The sequence below is a fragment of the Myxine glutinosa genome, chromosome 6 (genome assembly GCF_964187855.1).
Source record: "Myxine glutinosa chromosome 6, kmMyxGlut1.1, whole genome shotgun sequence".
NCBI lineage: Eukaryota > Metazoa > Chordata > Myxini > Myxiniformes > Myxinidae > Myxine > Myxine glutinosa.
The window spans coordinates 61,746,226-61,765,618 of NC_136266.1; the positions used below are offsets into that span (position 1 = coordinate 61,746,226).

At 49.9% G+C, this 19,393-nt stretch overlaps 1 protein-coding gene across 1 annotated transcript in view; it reads right to left on the bottom strand.

The window, feature by feature from the left end:
- Positions 1–7,392, bottom strand: part of LOC137429877 (uncharacterized) — a 94,300-nt gene extending 86,908 nt beyond the window's left edge. Inside the window, exon 1 of the mRNA XM_078781037.1 lies at positions 7,292–7,392. Coding sequence (XP_078637163.1) covers positions 7,292–7,363 — 72 coding nt within the window. The 5' untranslated portion in view covers positions 7,364–7,392. The remainder of the gene's footprint in view (positions 1–7,291) is intronic.
- Positions 7,393–19,393: the final 12,001 nt, after the last annotated feature.

Consider the following 19,393-nt stretch of genomic DNA (forward strand, 5'->3'; position numbering starts at 1 on the left):
AATAGAACAACAGTATCGAAGGCTGAAGAAGAGCTGAAACGCAAGCCATGCGTACACATGCACACAAATACAGGAAACAACACCGAAGTTCGTATCAAACTAATTACAGCTGTAACAAGCGTTACGCCTCGGTCCCCCGTCGGTGAAGTGATGTGAGTTGACAAAGTGGAAGATGCAGGAAACATGGAAGAGACGACAATATTTGCGAGTGGGTTGGAGACACACCCACACACCAGATTAGAAGTTAGTAGTTCATTTATTTTTCAAGATATTCCGCTCACAAGGTCCAGACATACATGGCGGCGGCCATCTTGGATTTTGACGTGGCGACCCAATTTTCAATAGCGTTCTTCCTTATGCGTAGATACACCCACACACCAGATTAGAAGTTAGTAGTTCGTTTATTGTCCCGCGTCACACCGCGGAGCGAAAGGGGTATTATGGTTTTCCCCTCCGTCCGTGTGTGCGGCCATGCGTGCGTGTGTGCGTGCGTTGAACTTTGTGAGCGGAATATCTTGAAAAATAAACTAACTACTAACTTCTAATCTGGTGTGTGGGTGTATCTCGGCATAAGGAAGAACGCTATTGAAAATTGGGTCGCCACGTCAAAATCCAAGATGACCGCCACCATATATGTCTGAACCTTGTGAGCGAAATATCTTGAAGAGAACGCAGTAAACCTTCATGACGTCATTGTTCTCTCCACCCTCAACAGAGCAATGAGTAATTTCCTCGTCGATGTGGGTGCCTACCAATAGGGTTATATCATGCTCATTCATTTAATTACTTAAAATCAACTGAGGAAGCAGCAAGTACCATTTAAAGGTCTTCTACGATACAACTCAACAAGTCAGAATCTAACTGCCGACCTCTTTATAGACTCTGAACGACGCTCTGACGAATATTCCAAAGCCTGGTTGCGGCATTCAAGATGACAATTCAAGACCAGGCCACAAAATTAGAGACGCATTAGAGATGCAAGTGACGTCAGGGTCATCCCTATTAGGTTTGTAGTCAAATATTTAACCCCTCATCCACATTATTCAAACCTCTCTCCTATTTCCCTTCCCCTTCAACGCAACTTCCTGTCCTCTTCTTCCCCATCTCTCCCTATTTTCCACCAATTCTCACTCACCCCTTTTCTCAGTTTTCCTCTCAATTTGCTCTTCCTGCACTTGCAGCATACAGATACTTCAATGCATCTCCACTCCCAAGGAAGTTTCGGCTTTCATCGCCCGTTCCAATCCTGTCAGACCTGAAGCTCGTTCGTGCTTGGATGGGAGACATATCCATGAATGCTGGATATTTCGAGGGGGCAACAGGAAGCCACTCTCCCCTCCAAGGTTTCGGATTCGAGAAATATTTCCTTGTGGAGTTAAATTCGACCAAAGTTAGGGTCTTGGTCTTCATGAGTCGACGGATTTGAGAGAACGCACTTTCTTTTGAAATGAGGAAGCTGGTTGTCCCATTTCATTTGGTTTTGAACGTTAAATATCCGACGGAAGAACTGAAATCAGTAGGCCATTGTGTGCCGGTACCTTTGCTATGCTCGCTCGTAGTTTAATTCAAACGGGATATGCAAGTCAATTATCGGCGTGATGCACTGGCGTCACTAGGGGGGTGCGGGGGGTGCGGACCGCACCGGGTGACACTATCAGAGGGGGTGACACCAAATTTTTGCAGCGTCAAGGCTTTCTGATCTTGCGATATTATCAATTGAAAGTGAGTTGGTGAAAGGAATTGATTTCGATGAAGTGATTCACAAGTTCGCAGCTTTGAAGGCCAGGAAAGGAAAGTTCTGAATTCGTCGAGATGTTCACCAAGTGCTGAAATGCTTGTGTATTTGTTCCTGTTTATTTTTACGGTATTATTTAATGTATGAGTATATTTCCATATGCATTTGTCTACAAGTTCTACATTATTTGGGCCGTTATTGATTATGCAAGCCTAATCCATTAATGTATCTCATGTAACAATAAAGTTTAACGTTAAAATCAACATAATTTTGATGTAGTTCTTAAACGTTTTTACTTTGAATTCTATTATTTTCTTACCGAATTTTCACTTTCACCACATGAAACTATGTAAATGTAAATGGGCTTATCTACGGTAATGGGGTATATTTGTGTTACATGGAGGACAAAAAATGAAGCTGATGAGCAGATTCTCATTTTTACATATTTCATTCTTTAGAGTGCACACTATCCAAAACTATAAAGATAAGGATAACTTTTTGTTTATAATAAATTATGCCGGCAGAGATAGCTCACGCTTCAGGCATGGTAACGCTACGAACGGGGACAGACAGACAAAAAAAATACTCATTGAACACCTTTAAAATACATCATAATACAGCTTTGCAATCCATCAGTCATGTATACCGTAAATTTATCAAAATCGAGAGACTTTCTGTTGAACTGGATCTGCATAAACCTACCTGCCATAATATTGAACATATGGTAACGTTGGTAACGGGGACAGAATGCAATTCTACATTTTGCGATCGTTTTGTTCACAAACGATCATCTCTTCACGCAAAAAACATCTACAGCATAATGAAGCTGGTGTTCTACACAATTGTAAGAACTTGAAAATATGAATTAAAATCAACAACAAATCAGTGAAAACCTATCTTTCACGTTCGTAATTTCGGGGACAGACGCCATAACGAACGTGCACTACATTTTTGAAAATTCAGAAAAAATATTAAACGACTTCAAAAAAAAAAAAAAACGCGATAAGTTTACTTAATGATGTTGTAATTATTATTATAGAGATAAGGGAAAGAACTTGACCTCATATATGTGATTCTAATCATGTTTTATTTTGATATATGTTGGCGTGTCACGTTTTCACCCTTTTGTAGGAGGGTGGACATGGAACTTCATTTGAAATAAAAATCCAACGAAGTATTTTATTTGCACCAAACTATCTCTGGTATCTCTCCAGGGTGTGCCACATCTGAATTTAATATTTTGTACGACAAAAAATCATTGTGCTTTCGTCAGTTCAGTTAACAATAGAGGCATGCCACAAATGTCCCAATACCGTAGATAAGCCCAAATACATTTAGGCTGTGCGTATGATATTGTAATTTAAAGGTGCAATTTTAATTTTGGTAGTTACTCCCACCAGGGAGTAATGCATTCGCTCATGTCCGTGTGTGTGTGTGTGTGTGTGTGTGTGTGTGTGTGTGTGTGTGTGTGTGTGTGTGTGTGTGTGTGTGTGTGTGTGTGTGTGTGTGTGTGTGTGTGTGTGTTCGTGAACAAGATATCTGGAAAAGTTCTGAACGGATTTGCATGAAAGTTGGTGGGATGATTGCACTTGGGATAAGGAAGAATTGATTAGTTTTTGGTGAAGCTCAGGAAATTATTCCGGATCCAGGAAGTTTTTTGGGGAATTTTTTTTTTTCTGTTTTCCTTTAAAAACCATTTTCTCTGCAATAATTGGACCGATTGAGAGCAAATTTTTACCGTAGGAGGGACTCGGTCTGCAGAATATTTTAATGGTAATTATGACGTCACAGGTCACGTAGTTCGGCCGCCATATTGTTTTGAGTGAAAAACACTAAAATCCAATTTACTCCAAAACGCCTGAACAGATCGAGGCCAAACTTTGCAGGCAGAATCGCATACTCATGACGAACAAAAAAGTCAGTGAGCATGACGTCATGCATCACATGGTTTCAGAGTTATGACGTTTTTAAGCACAAACATTTAAAACCTAGCTCCTCCCTCATTTGTGATCCAATCGAGGGGAAACTTCACAAAACTGTTCAACATATCAGTCTACAAAAATGCCCTTTTGGAATTTGCGATAGGTCACGTGGTTTGGCAGATATCGTTAATTAAATGCAAATAATGAAAACATTTATATCTCTTGAACCATTTCATTGATCGACGTGAAACTTCGTACTGTAGTAGAAGTCATGAAGAGTAACAAGTATTCAAAATTTGAAGATGTTTGGATGTACTGTCTGGAAGCTGGAAGTTGTTATTGCGTGAAGAAGAAGAGTCTTCGACTGTGGACGATTAATTAATTTATCACACGTACAGACTTGCAGGCATCGTTTGACACAATGTCCTGGGTTAATTTGAACCTCAAATAAAATTATAATTCCAGATTTGTCAATGGCTGAGGTATATTAACAAACAAATAAAACAGAGTTGGCAAAATTCTAACTTTTTTTTTAAGGATCGCATATTCACCCAGGGTTGTGAGAGGCTGAAGACGAAGAAACCTCGCATGGGCTTTCCAGACCAAAAAATAATTCTGGTTCTGCGATTTTCAGATTTATTTATCTATATATCTACATATCTGGGCAGTGTCTGTTGTCACTGAACTACTCCCTGAAACTTTTATTTCCGTGGTTGTGAAGTGTTTTTAATAACGTGGTGGTGGTTTTGAATCACGTGGCTGTGAGGTGTTTTTAATCTTGTGTGTGTGCGTGTGTATGTAGATATATATATATATATATATATATATATATATATATACACACACAGACTTGGCATTTAATATGGAATATTTTTTTTGTGGGGGTTTACTTACTTTTCAAGATGTCTTAGAACCAAAAGTTCATAGGAATTATGTTGAAATTATTCTAGATTTTGTTAATGTGACCTTTAAAAGAAACAAAAACCACATTTGACATTTCGAAACAAATAAATTGATCCTTGAAAGTGATGTAAACTGATATCGAACTCAATTCATGGACAGTGCTGTGTTAAACTTCTGTACGTTTTCCAGAAGTATCTCTTTATTTTGCACATTAGCCAATTTTTTTTTTAACAAAAACAAAAGTTAAATTACGACTGGGATTACGGACAGTAAAATTACAGTTCAGTACTTCGTGTAACCCCCACTAACATTCAGGAGAGCACGTACACATTGAGGCATGCTGTTCACGAGATTTGCCAAGGGTTGGACAGGAATCGCTTGCCATGCAGTGACAATAGCCTGCTGCAATTCACGCACAGAGGTCGGCTGCTGGTCCAAGTGGTCGATTTGATGCGTTACTTCTGCCCACCAGTTCTCTATCGGATTCATATCCGGGGACATGGCAGGCCACTCCATATGCTCTACACCACGGTCAGCAAGAAAGTGTTGGATCATGTGAGCACGATGAGGCCGTGCATTGTCATCTTGGAAGACAAAGTTTCCTCGAAAGGCTGCACGAGCAAATGGAAGCAATGTTTCTTCCAGAATGGCCCTGTGCTTGAACTGGTTCAGGTTTCCATTCATAACAACCAGGTCAGTTTTGCCCCCTGCATGAAAAGAAGCCGAAACGGTCACCCCACCCCCTCCAGCTGTGACTCTTGGCACTATACAATCTTTGTTGTAGGCTTCATGCACTTGTCTGCGCACTCGGACGTGGCCATCTTGACGATAGACCAGAAATCTAGACTCGTCACTGAAGATCACATGATTCCAGTGTCCTGGCTGCCATTGACGGTGCTCTCTGGCCCACTGCAATCGACGCTAGCGGTGTTGTCTGGTCAGGTGTGGCTTTCTCAGGGGACGCCTGGCACGATAGCCTGCTTGAACCAGTCGTTGGTTGACTAGCCTTCTGGATACAGGCACATTTGTCAGTTGCTGCCACTCAGCCCTAAGCCGATTAGCTGACTTGGTACGGCCATTGCAGACTAACCGGTGCAGCTGGCGATCATCCCTCCTTGTGGTTCTGCGGGGACGTCCTGGCCTCGGTATTGGAGTAGGGATACCCCTCTGAGCATTTCGTTTCAGGATCTTTGACACCTGACCTTGAGTGATGCCATACTGCCGAGCAATAGCACGCTGTTTCATGCCGTAATTTCGTAAAGCCACCACTCCATGACAAACAGCATTGTCGAGTTGACGGACCATCTCCAGAGGAAGCGGCAATAACTTTTGGAGACGTGCAGCAGTTGTTTTCCACTAATACAGAACGCAACAACCCTTGTATACCCGACTGTGAAGCCAATCATCAAATGCACCTGTCTGTACATTTTGCAATGCCACCTGTGATATAATCCTGTGATACAAGTCTGTATATATCTGTGCAGTGTCTGTCTTGTGTTGTCTTGTGTCGTCACTGAACTACTCCCTCAAACTTTTGTGAAATCGTACTATTCCAACTTGACCCACAGCGGGAGTATGCGCTCTACTGAGTGGCGTGCTAGTTGTTTATGTCACTACTATTGCCATTACATTCAGTGATATATGGGAATTACGATTTACGAGTAACATTAGTACAAAAAACATTACTAAGGATTCTGTATGGTCTGGTACGGGAGGAGGTCCATGTAGTCAGGTTCACTATGTTTTTTCGTTCAAAATTTTTGAAGATTAGCAAAACTATACATTTTTGGAATATTCAGAGCATGAGGAATCCAAAAATTAATGTTGGCATTTGCGTGGACACCTTTGCGAAAATGACAGGACAGTGATGAAGATCTGTAACAGCGTATTCCTGAACGGGATACACTTAGTAGATCCTGTGTATAGGACTTATAGTTCAATCTGATACTACCATGGCTGCTTTCTTGCTTTATAAACCCATACCTATAACTTCAAAGGACTTGCAATATCATGTATTATGTAATACAGTTATATCACAAATATAAAGACAATGGTTTTCAATTACCTTTGTTTGTTGCTTTTCTATAATCCTGAGCACTATTTTTAGGGCTTTATTGGATTCCTTGACCCAGAAAACATAGGATTCGCATATTTAATGAAGTTTTTAGGTTGACTAGAAGCCGAGATAGCGCAAAATATGTATTTTATGGCGGCCATTTTGAAAATCCAAAATCCGTGTCTGTGCAAATGCCAACATTGATTTTCGGATTCTCCATGCTCTGATTCCAAAAATGTACAGGTTTGCTAATCCCAAAATTTTGAACGAAATTATATTTGTTAACATAGTGAACCTGACTTATGGGGGGGGGTCGGGGCGGGGTGACACCATGAGTTACCGCACAGGGTGACACCAACCCTAGTGACGCCACTGGCGTGATGTGGAGGTTTTTGAAGCTTAAACAAGGGTTTGGTTAATCATCGTTCCAATAAGTGCAGTGACGACTCATTAAAAAAGGAGTTGGTTCCAAAAGCGTCACAGCACGATTGAAAACGTCACATTTAAGTATTCCACTCGTTTAACTACATACATCAGATCAGTGACAGTATACTCATTGGAAAAATTTAACTTATCATCAATACAATACCGGTACCCATAAACACCATTAAACTTCAAATCAACGTTTTACAGCGCTTTCACAGTATTAAATAAGTAAAACAAAAATGAACGAACCGTCGAAGAAACGATTTTCTTCAGAAGTTCCCGCGCACAGGAGGACGCAGTAATTCTAGTTTCATCAGGCATCGAAGAAGAAGAACCTCACCCGGATGCTTTTCGTCGTCCAAACTTCTGTCGAAAATGTTCATTCACACGTATTCGTATTCAGTCAAAGGAAAGCACAATATTCCAAAATAAAAATATTAATATTACTTCAAGGAGCAGTAATGATCTCTTCCCGTATTTTATTATTCTTGCTCTTTTTGGGATTTAATGGCGTTTTCAGAGCTGCGAGGATCTATATACGCCACATACCAAAACGTGAAAGTGATATCATACCCAAGAAACCATGAGGTTTCCCTATAATTTCAGAGGGATTTCCCACTCTCTTTTAAGCATCTTAGCACAGCTTTACAGAGTCGGGAGTGCTTCTTGTTCAACAAACGTATAGTTCCCGGAAGATCCGACATTAATCCCCATCTTATTATAACAGAGCAAACGTATGGTTATATATGCGACCTAAACGTCTTCTTCTTCTTCAAAAGAAATTATTAACACTGTGGTGCTATGCACACACAACTCGTTTGCCAAGAAGGTAGGGCACCACGCGTTGAACAAAATCAAACACTTTTTTCAAGGCTCACACGCAAGCACTGGGCGTAAGCACTTCGTAAACTCACACGTAAGCACTTCAACCTCGTATATATCCCGAGGCCACGCCTCGCCCTCGGGCGTGGCCGGTCAGCCGAAAGGCGGGGCATGTATTCCAGTTCAACCCTGAGCCTCATGACTCCTTTGCTCCGGGCGTGGCCCGAGCCTTGCATCCACGCCCGGACGCTCGCGTCACCCACTGGTGCGCGGAATTATGACCCGCTGGCATTGTGTCCGCCACACGCGCCCCCCCCCAGAATTCCCGCGCACCTGAAGGGTGAGCTTGCGGGGAGGCCGGATGACCCGGCCGAAACGCCCTCTGGCGATGCGTGCAGGACTGGGGGGTGGCGGGACAGCGGGGGTGGGGGGTGCCGGGGGTCTGCCCGCCGGGGGACGGCCTCGACGCGGAGGCAGAGCTGCTTGCTGGGGGTGGTCCAGGTCGAGGTGGGCCGGCTTGAGGCGGTCCACAGAGATGCGATCTGGAGTACCGCCGATGTCCATGGTGAAGTGCTTGTCCCCGGTCTCCAGCACGCGGAAGGGCCCATCTTACGGGGGCCGCAGCGGTGCCCGGTGGGCGTCGTGCCGGACAAAAACGTACTCCGCCGTGCGAAGCTCCGGGGCGACGTGTGAGGACGGGCAACCGTGGTGTGCCGTTGGCACCGGGGCGAACCTCCTGGCGGTCTCCTGAAGGGTGGAGCGCTGTTGCGTCGCGGACAAAGGTGCCGTGGAATCGGGGATGAATTCGCCCGGTACCCGCAGCGGTTGTCCGAAAACCAGCTCCGCCGAGGACACGTGCAGGTCGTCTTTGGGTGCCGTCCTGAGGCCCAGCAGGACCCAGGGGAGCCTGTCGGCCCAGCTGCTGTCGCGTAGGCTGGCCCGGAGCGCGGCCTTCATCGAGCGATGGAAGCGCTCGCACAGGCCGTTGGCCTGGGGGTGGTAGGCCGTGGTGCGGTGCAGCTTGACGCCGAGCCCTTGCGCCACCGCTCCCCAGAACTCCGAGGTGAACTGGGGGCCGCGGTCGGAAGAGATGTCCGAAGGGGCGCCGAACCGGGCAACTCAAGTGGCGATGAAAGCTTGCACGACGTCAGCCGCAGCCGTCGCCGCCAATGCACGGCCTCCGGCCACCGGGTGGTGCGGTCCACCATGGTGAGGAGGTGGGTGAAACCCCGCGAGGGGGGCAGAGGTCCCACCAAGTCGACGTGCACATGGTCGAACCGACGTTCGGGCACCGTAAACGGGGCCAATGGGGCCTGGTTGTGGCGGTGGACCTTTGCGCGCTGGCACGCGAGGCACGTTCTGGCCCAGTCGCGGATGTGCTTCCGGAGGCCATGCCAGACGAACTTTGCCGCGACAAGCTTCTGGGAGGCCTTCATGCCCGGGTGGAACAGGCCGTGGATGGCGTCAAAAACCGGGCGCTGCCAGCCAGCGGGCACGATGGGGCGAGGCCGGCCGAGGGAGACGTCGCACAAGAGGGCAGTGCCCGCGACGTCGAACGGTACCTCGGTGATGCGGAGGCCCGTGACGGCGGTCCGAAAGGCCTGGACGTCGGGGTCGGCGGTCTGGTCCGCCGCCATCCGGGCATAGTCGATCCCGAGGTGGACCGCGTGTGCGACGGACCGGGAAAGGCAATCCGCCACCGGGTTGTCCTTACCCGCGACGTGTCGGATGTCCGTCGTGTATTCGGACACGGCAGAGATGTGACGCTGCTGCCGGGCCGACCACGGCTCGGCGACCTTGGCCATCGCGAAAACAAGGGGCTTATGATCAACGAAGGCCGTGAACCGGCGGCCCTCGAGAAGCTGGCGGAAGTGTCGGACCGCCAGGTGGAGCTCGAGAAGTTCGCGGTCAAAGGTGCTGTACCGGCGTTCGTGCGGGAGGAGCTGCCGGCTAAAAAACGCCAGCGGCTGCCAAGCACCATTCACGCACTGCTCGTGCACCGCGCCCACCGCGTAGTCCGACACTTCGGTGGTGAGGGCGATCGGTGCATCGCGTGCCGGGTGCGCCAGCATGGTGGCGTTGGCCAAGGCCAGCTTCGTGCCCGCAAACGCCGCGTCCATCTGCTCCGTCCAGGCGATATCACCTTTGCCCGGCTTCCCCCGGAGGGCCCCGTGCAGGGGGCGCAGGAGCTGGGCGACGCGGGGCACGAAGCCGTGATAAAAATTCACCATGCCCAGGAATTCCTGGAGCCCCTTGATCGTGCGGGGGCGCGGGAAACTCCTGACCGCCTACACCTTGGCCGGTAAAGGAATGGCCCCGTTCCTGGTGATGCGGTGCCCCAGGAAGTCGATAGCAGTGACGCCGAACCGGCACTTCGCGGGGTTGATTATCAGGCCATGCTGGCCCAGGCGTTCGAAGAGCGTGCGGAGATGGAGCAGGTGCTCCTCCCGGGACGCGCTCGCGACTAGGATGTCGTCCAGGTAGATGTAGACGAAGGACAAGTCGCGCAAGACGCTGTCCATGAGCCGCTGGAACGCCTGGGCCGCATTTTTCAACCAAAAAGGCATCCGCAAGAACTCGAAGAGGCCGAAAGGTGTTATAACGGCCGTCTTCGGTACGTCCTCCGGTTTGACGGGCACCTGGTGGTAGCCCCGGATGAGGTCCACCTTAGAAAAAATGGTCATTTTCGCCAACCGGGCGGAAAAGTCTTGAATGTGCGGGACCGGGTAGCGGTCGGGGGTGGTGGCGTCGTTGAGCCGGCGGTAGTCACCGCACGGCCGCCATCCGCCGCCGGGCTTGGGCACCATGTGCAGCGGTGAGGCCCATGCGCTGTTGGAACGCCGGACGATGCCCAGCCGCTCCAGCATGGCGAATTCCGCCTTCGCAACAGCGAGCTTCGTTGGGTCGAGGCGGCGCGCTCGGGCGTAGACCGGTGGTCCGACGGTGGGAATATGGTGCTCCACCCCGTGTTTGACGGCCACCGCTGAAAAGGTGGGCCGCGTGAGCACCGGGAATCTGGCAAGGAAGCAGATAAACTCGTCCGCTGCCGGAAGCGTACAGACCAACCTCGCCGGGACGGAACCGCTCAGCAAGCCGCTTGGTAAGCCACTCAGTGAGCCGCTCAGCGAGCTGCTCAACGAGCCGCTCAGCGAGCAAGCGAGCGAGCTGAAGGTTTCGGCCTGGACGAGGCGTCCGCGCTTAACGTCCACCAACAGCCCATGCGCACAAAGGAAATCCGCACCAAGTAGGGCCATTGGCACACTGGCGGTGACGAAAGACCATTGGAAGCGCTGTTGCCCGAACCGCAGCGAGAGACAACGCTTCCCGGATGTGTGGATGGGAGTTCCGTTGGCGGCGAGCAAGGCGGGGCCCCGGCCCGTGGCTTGCTTGTCGGACGCGGAGGCAGGGAGGACGCTTACCTGTGCTCCAGTGTCGCACAGAAATCGACGACCAGACGAGGTGTCCGTGATGAAAAGGAGGCTGCCGGAATGGCCGACGCTCATGGCCGCAAGTGAGCGCCGGCCCGGTCGTTTCCCAACCCGTCGAAAGAGCACGGCGGGCGGCACGACCGGGCCTTGCGGCCGAACCTGGCATGATAATAGCACCAGGTTTGCGGTGGTGGCTGCCGCGTCGGTCGTGATGGCGGTGGTGGGCGGGGCGTAGCAGCGGCCACGAGGGAATCAGGGGGCGCTGAAGCCTCCGCACCGGGATCCACTATGGCAGAACTATACGTCGGCCGTGTGTCGCAGGCCGCGAAAAATTTGTCCGCCTCTCTGGCCAGGATGCGGGGTTCCGTTATGGCCGAACCGGCCAGCGTGAGCCGCACCTGCGCAGGTAGCTGGCGGAGGAAAAGCGCACAGAACAGGAAATCCGGGCGTTTGTCTCCAAGAAGAGACAACATATAATCCATCCGAATGGACGGTCGTGTGTCGCCGAGGGCGGGAAGGTCAACGAGCCGGTCTGCGCTGTCGGCCTCGGTGAGCCCGAACATGGTGAGGAGAAGCTGTTTAAGCGCCGCGTACTTGTGGGTACCCGGCGGCTGCTGAAGGAAGGACACAACACGGGCGGCAGTGCCGGGCCCGAGGGCGGCGACCACGTGAAAGTACATGGTGTCGTCCGCCGTGATGCCCCGGAGCTGGAATTGGGCCTCGGCTTGCACAAACCAAACGTCGGCCTGTGCTTCCCAGAACTCCGGGAGTTTGACGGCGACAGCGTTGGTCGCCATGGCGCGTTCAGGGGTCAGCTACGGCTAAACCAGTCGGGGTCACCAGTGTGGTGCTATGCACACACAACTCGTTTGCCAAGAAGGTAGGCCACCACGCGTTGAACAAAACCAAACACTTTATTCAAGGCTCGCACGTAAGCACTGGGCGGGCTCGGCTTTCGAGCCCGCGTATATATCCCGAGGCCACGCCTCGCCCTCGGGCGTGGCCGGTCGGCCGAAAGGCGGGGCATGTATTCCAGTTCAACCCTGAGCCTCATGACTCCTTTGCTCCGGGCGTGGCCCGAGCCTTGCATCCACGCCCGGAAGCTCGCGTCACCCACTGGTGCGCGGAATTATGACCCGCTGGCATTGTGTCCGCCACATCACCTTCTTAATTAACCCTCTTAATTACGTTTAGACTTCTGAGACCCCTCCGACCTTTGACAACCCTTTAATTTCCCCAATACCCTTAATACCACCAAGACCCCTGAAGACCCAAAATAATAATAATAAAAATAATACATTTATTTTATATAGCACTTTTCAAGAAGCCCAAAGGCGCTTTGACAGAGTACAAAAAACAAGTGCAAAAAGACAAAAATCAATAGGTAAATAATCAAAGCAAAAGGAAGGAGAAGGAGAAGAGATAGTCAGGGGTTAAATGCTTTGGGTTAAATGTTTTTATGCAGTGTTGAACAGGTGGGTCTTGAGTGATGTTTTGAATGTGGTGAGTGAGGAGGAGTCTCTGATGGTGTGAGGTAGTGAGTTCCAGAGGGTGGGAGCAGCGATGGAGAAGGCCCTGTCCCCCCAGGATCTGAATTTGGTCTGGATGGGGGGGGGGGGAGGGTCAGTAGGTTGGTACCAGCAGAGCGGAGGTTGCGGGTGGGAGTGTGTCTGGAGAAGAGGTCAGTCAGGTAGGATGGGGCCAGGTTATGGAGGGCTTTGTAGGTCAAGAGGAGGCTTTTGTGCTGGATTCTCTGGGGGATGGGGAGCCAGTGAACCTTGTAAAGGACGGGGGTGATGTGGTCACGGGTCCGGGAATGGGTGAGTAGACGGGCAGCGGAGTTCTGAATGTATTGGAGTTTATTGGTGATTATTGAGGGTGAACCATAGAGGAGGCTGTTGCAGTAATCCAGACGGGAGGTGATGAAGGCGTGGATGAGGGTTTCTGCAGCCGTGGAGAAGAGGGATGGACGGAGACGGGCGATGTTTTTCAGGTGAAAGAAGGCTGTCCTTGTGATCTGTTTAGTGTATTTGTCCAAGGAGAGGGTTTGGTCAAAGATGATGCCAAGATTCCGGATGTGAGGGGAGGTGGATACTGGGAAACCGTCGATTTTGAGGGCAAAGTTATGGGTGGATTTGGTGAGCGTTTTTGGGCCAATGATGATTATTTCAGATTTATCATAGTTAAGTTTGAGGAAGTTGATTTGAAGCCAGGATTTTATTTCAGTGATGCAGTTTGTCAGGATAGAGTGGGTGGTGGTGTAGATGGACTTGGTGGAGATGGAAAGCTGGATGTCATCGGCGAAGCAGTGGAATTGGAGACCATGACGGCAGATTAAGTGACCAAGGGGGGACAGGTACAGGATGAAGAGGTGGGGGCCAAGAAATGAACCTTGGGGGACACCTTGGGGGAGGGGAGCAGTGGGGGATTTGCAGTTATTGATGGAGATGAACTGGTGCCTGTCAGAGAGGTATGATTTGATCCAAGAGAGGGCAGTGCCGGTAATGTTAAAGGTGGTTTCAAGTCGGGTGAGGAGGATGGTGTGATTGATGGTGGCAAAGGCGGCGCTGAGGTCGAGGAGGATGAGAATGTTGAGGTTGCCAGCGTCAGAGGAGAGGAGAAGGTCGTTGGTGATTTTGAGGAGAGCAGTTTCAGTACTGTGGTTGGAGCGGAATCCGGATTGGAATGTTTCATACAGGTTATTGGCAGAGAGGTGATGTTTGAGTTGAGTGGCTACAGCGCGTTCCAAAACTTTTGACAGAAAGGGTAGGTTGGAGATGGGTCTGAAGTTATTTAGGGTGTCAGGGTTGAGTCCAGGTTTTTTCAGAATGGGGATAACAGCAGCAATTTTGAGGGATGGTGGGACGATGCCTGTAGACAGGGAGGAGTTTATTGTTGCAGTGATAAGTGCAGTTTGAGCAGGAAGGGAGGCCTTGACAAAGCTGGAGGGGATGGGGTCAAGAGTGCAGGTGACAGTTTTCATTCCTATGAGGAGTTCAGAGAGGTCAGTAGGGGAGACTGGGGAGAACTGAGACAGGGGTTGGCAGGATAAGGTGGGGGCAGGTGGTTTGAGGGGGAGCGGATGCGGTGGTGGTTAAGCTGTTGTAGATGTTGTCAATTTTGCATTAGAAGAATGAAAGGCAGGAAAGGAAAGGAAAGGAAGGAAAGGAATGGAAGGAAAGGAATTAAAGGAATGAAAGGCAAGGAAGGAGATGCAGTTGTCTACTGTGAATGACTGGGTGGTGGTGTTCAGGGGGCTGAGGAGTTTGTTTATTGTAGAGAAGAGTGCTTTTGGGTTTCCAGAGCCAGAGTGGATAATTTGAGGGTAGTAGGCAGAGCGGGCGCGGGAGAGGGCATCTTTGTAGTGTTGTAGGTCGTCCTTGTAGGCTTGGGAGTGAATTGTGAGACCTGTTTTATTGCGGAGTCTTGCAAGTTGGCGAGCACGAGTTTTCATCAGGTGGAGTTCAGAGGTAAACCAGGGAGCAGAATGGGTGAAAGAAACTGTTTTGGTTTTTATAGGCGCAAGCTGGTCGAGGCAGAAGGAGAGAGTGTGGTTGTAGTAGTCAGTGAGGTCAGAAGGGGTGTGGAGGTCAACGAAGGGAGAAGTGGACATTTTTTCAGAGAGGGTGGATGAGAATGAGGTCGGTGAAAGAGTGTTTAGCTTATGGAAGTTGATAGTGCGATAATGCCTTGGTGCTGGGGTGGGAATGTTGATGGTCATAGTGATGGCTAAGTGGTCAGAGAGGGTGAGGTCAGAGCCAGAGAGATGGTGCAAAATTAATCCAGTAGAGCAGACAAGGTCCAGAATGTGACCACGGTTACGGGTAGGAAAGTTGACATGTTGAGTGAGGTTAAAGCAGGTGAGTAAATCAGTGAAGTCAGTGGTTATAGTGGAGTGTGGAGTCCATGTGGATATTGAAATCACCGAGGAGGAGGATTGAGGGGGAGAGGGAACAGAGCTGGGTCAGAAAGTAGGAGAAGTCAGACAGGAATGATGGGTGTGGTTTGGGAGGGTGGTAGACGACAGCCATGACTGACTGTGTGTGACCAGAGTTTAAAAGCCAGGTGTTCAAATGATGGAGCAGATGAGATGGAGATGAGGCTGGTCTTGATGTCCTGTCGGTGTATTACGGCAATTCCACTACCTCGGCCCTCCGAGCGTGGTTTATTGATGTAAGATTATCCATTGGGTGTAGTGAGGTTGAGTGAGAAGTAGTCCAGTGGTTGTTGCCAGGTTTCAGTGAGACAGAGAAAGTCCAGTTTATTATCCAGAATGTAGTCGTTCAGGATGAGGCTTTTGTTGTTGAGGGACCGGGTATTGAACAAAGTGAGCTTCATGTTGGTTTGTACGGTGGGGATGAACTCAGGTGATTTAGCCAGGGTTTGCAGACAGGAGGTGCGATCGTGTGCGTTGCTGTGACCAGGTGCGCTGGGACGATGAGTGGGAGTGCACTGAGCCGACCAGAGTACGGGAATGAAGTGACCTGCTTGTAAGTAAACAAACTTACGACCAGAGCCTCTATGAATATATCTGGGTCGTCGCAGGAGTCCGTGGTATTTGATTGCAGAGATGCATGATGGGGTGGAGTAAGTGCTGAGCAGAAGGAGCCTTGCGGCGGAGTGCCTTCGAGCCATGCCAGGCAGGAGCGAAGGGACGAGTACGAGGCCAAGGCCGAGGAGGACGAGCAGGCCTTACCGCAGCGGCAAATGACCGCAGCCGCTAATCAAGACAGCAAAGGCCGCAGCGGCAAACGACCGCAGCCGCAAGCCAAGACACCAAAGGCCGCAGCGGCAAACAGCCACAGCCGCAAACCAAGACCACAGTGGCAAACAGCCGCAGCTGCAAACAACGGCCGCAAACAACGGGAGCGGGCCTGAGTACGAGGCCAAGGCCGAGGAGGACGAGCAGGCCTTGCCGCAGCGGCAAACGACCGCAGCCGCTAATCAAGACAGCAAAGGCCGCAGCGGCAAACCAAGACCGCAGCGGCAAACAGCCGCAGCCGCAAACAACGGCCGCAAACAACGGGAGCGGGCCTGAGGCAACAGTGGAAGAGCCGGGCAGGCGAAGCCAGGAGCAGAGCCGGGACCGAGCAGAGAGCAGACCCAACGGCCAAAAAGCCGTCACGACCACCAGAAAAGCAGACTATGTACAATGACCCAGTCGGAGAAGCGGCGAACAAGTAACGCCAGCGTCCTCTCCAGACCGGACCGGAAGCGGAAGTGGTTGAGGGGGGAGGATCACCCCATCAGGGTATCCTCGAAAATACCCTGAAGAGCCCGAACACCCTAAAGACCCAAGATACCCTTGAAGGCCCTGAGGCTTAAAAAGACCCTGAAGACCCAAATGGCCCGAAGACCCAGATAAACCAAAAGATCCTAAATACCTAAAAGCCCCTGAAGACCCAAAAGCCCCAAAACACCCTAAAGACTCAAAGCACCCTAAAGACTCAAAACACCCTAAAGACTCAAAACACCCTAAAGACTCAAAACACCCTAAAGACTCAAAACACCCTAAAGACTCAAAACACCCTAAAGACTCAAAACACCCTAAAGACTCAAAACACCCTAAAGACCCAAAACACCCTGAAGACTCAAAACACCCTGAAGACCAAAAAGACATCGAAAAGGTCAAAGATGCCTATCCCTCTGAAACGACGTGTGGTGAGGCACGCAGAGTGCGCCGAGTCACGCCAGCCTCTCTAATATTCTGAAAGAGCAAACCATTGCCGTGGGTGATGCAGAGTCGCTTTGTGACAGTTGCCTACTATGAAGAGAGGAGGAGGAAGGAAAAGGGGAGGGGCAAATGGGAGGGAAGAGGGAAGGCAAATGGGAGGAGAGGGGAGGAGGGAGAGGCGAGAGATCTGGGAGGAGTGGAGTGGGGGTGAGGGAAAGAGAGAGGGAGGGAGAGTGAGAAGAGTAGAGAGAGATGCGAGGGGAGACGGGAGTGGGGAAGACGAGAGTGGGGAATAGAAAGGGGGGGGGGGGAGAAAGGAGGAGGAGAGGGAGGAAGAGCAAATCTCTTGAGAGCTGTGGGGGAGAGAGAGATGCGAGGAGGAGACGGGAGTACGGGTATATGGGAGTAGGGGATAGGGAGGGGTGGGAGAAAGGAGGAGGATGAGGGGAGGGAGAGCAAAGCCTCACTACATGTCGCTATGCTATACACTGCAGGAGGGAAGGGTGGTGCGAGGAGAGGAGTGGGAACGAAGGAGAGAGGGAATGGGAGGTAGAGGAAGGGGGAAGGGGAGGGCGAGGAGGGGGGAAGGGGAGGGCGAGGAGGGGGGAAGGGGAGGGTGAGGAGGGGAGAAGGGGAGGGAGAGGAGTGGAGAAGGGGAGGGAGAGGAGGGGGGAAGGATGGGGAGAGAGAGGAGGAGGAGGATGGCAAGGGGGAGGGTAGAGAGAGGCAGAGCCCTTTATACACTGAGTTTGGCCAACTCGGTAATAGGCGCCATGTTGGAGCCCGACGTCAAGTGCACACGCGCGTGCGTTCAAGCGTGCATGCATGGGGTTACATATTAAGTCTATGCGTGCATGCAACTTTCTGCTATTAGAGACGGGTTTATTTTTATGTTCCCGAGTTTCATTCATTGTTTAGTCACTTTAGGACTTTAACATGGCGCCTGTTGTCACGTGATCGCTAAAAACTGAAACCGAGTTGGCCAAACTCTGTGTATAAAGGACTCTGGAGAGCTCTGGTGGAGCGAGGTGTCCAGGATAAGTTGGGAGAGAGGGAAGGGTGAGGAGGTGGAGGGATGGGTGAGGAGGGGAGGAAAGAGTGAGGAGGGGAGAGAGGGGGGAAGGGGTCGGCAGATGTGACGCCCAGTTTAACGTTCATCTGAAGGATGTTCATCTTCTGTACACCGCCCTTGAGGCTCGGTTTGAAAGCCACCATCTACAATTCCAATAGAAACATAATTACTCTTTTATGGAAAATGTTTTTCGACTGTTCTATCCTCAACAAGTACAAAAAGTTTTAATTAAAACAAAAGCCGCGTCGATGTTACACAATGCCTAGATGCAGCTGTGCCTATAACGTCGATGTTATAGGCACAGGACATTCCTATTGATTCGATTACTTGATGTTATTTTTGTGCAAAGTGAAAATATATCTCGGCAATTTCCCGTGTGTGGCGACGAATTTTTAATATATCTCGGCATTTTCCCGTCTGTTATTTCAGGCGGTGTATGACTGACCATGCCACGATTTAAAAAACTAGGGCATGCCCGTACTATATATATGCCCGTACTATATATCTATCTAAAATTATATCCCCCCCCCTCTATTTACATGAAATGGTTTGGTCCATTCGCAACGCCAAAGCGAACGGCGAACGGCTTGCGAGTACAGTGACAATCCCCCCCCTCTATTTACATGAAATGGTTTCGTCCATTCGCAACGACCACAGAACCCCCCCCTCTATTTACATGGAATGGTTTGGTCCATTCGCAACGCCGGCACACGCGATCGTTCGCTGCTCTCTGATTGGTTGAATCGTTTTTTGGACATAGCTCGGTAAGTAATTGTCCGATTAATATGAAACCTTGAAAAGGCACATCCTCGGGTCCCCAGCAATATACCTGGCAAGTTAAAAGTATATCGGACCCGTGGTTGTCGAGAAACAGCGGTCACAGACAAACGTACAAACGTACAAACGTACAGACAGAGATTACTGGAATTATAGATAGATATATATCTCGGCAATTTCCCGTGTGTGGCGACACGTGAACGAAGCTATGCTCCTCTCTCCACATTATTGTGACGATGTATAAATTAAATATTTCATCGTGACGATTGTCATCAAATGGACGAATTTTTTATATATCTCGGCATTTTCCCGTCTGTTATTTCAGGTGGTGTATGACTGACCATGCCGCGATTTAAAATATATATATATCGGCAATTCCCCGTATGTGGCGACACGTGAACGAAGCTATGCTCCTCTCTCCCACGGAGGTATATAATAAACCTGGAGAGCCAATGATGGCTGTCGGCTGAAGCTAGCGGAAGTTGCTTGGCGGCCATATTGGGAAGCCGATTGTGTCTGCGTCCGTGTTTGATCTCACAATCAGCTGATCTCACAATTTCTGATTCATTTTGGATGCT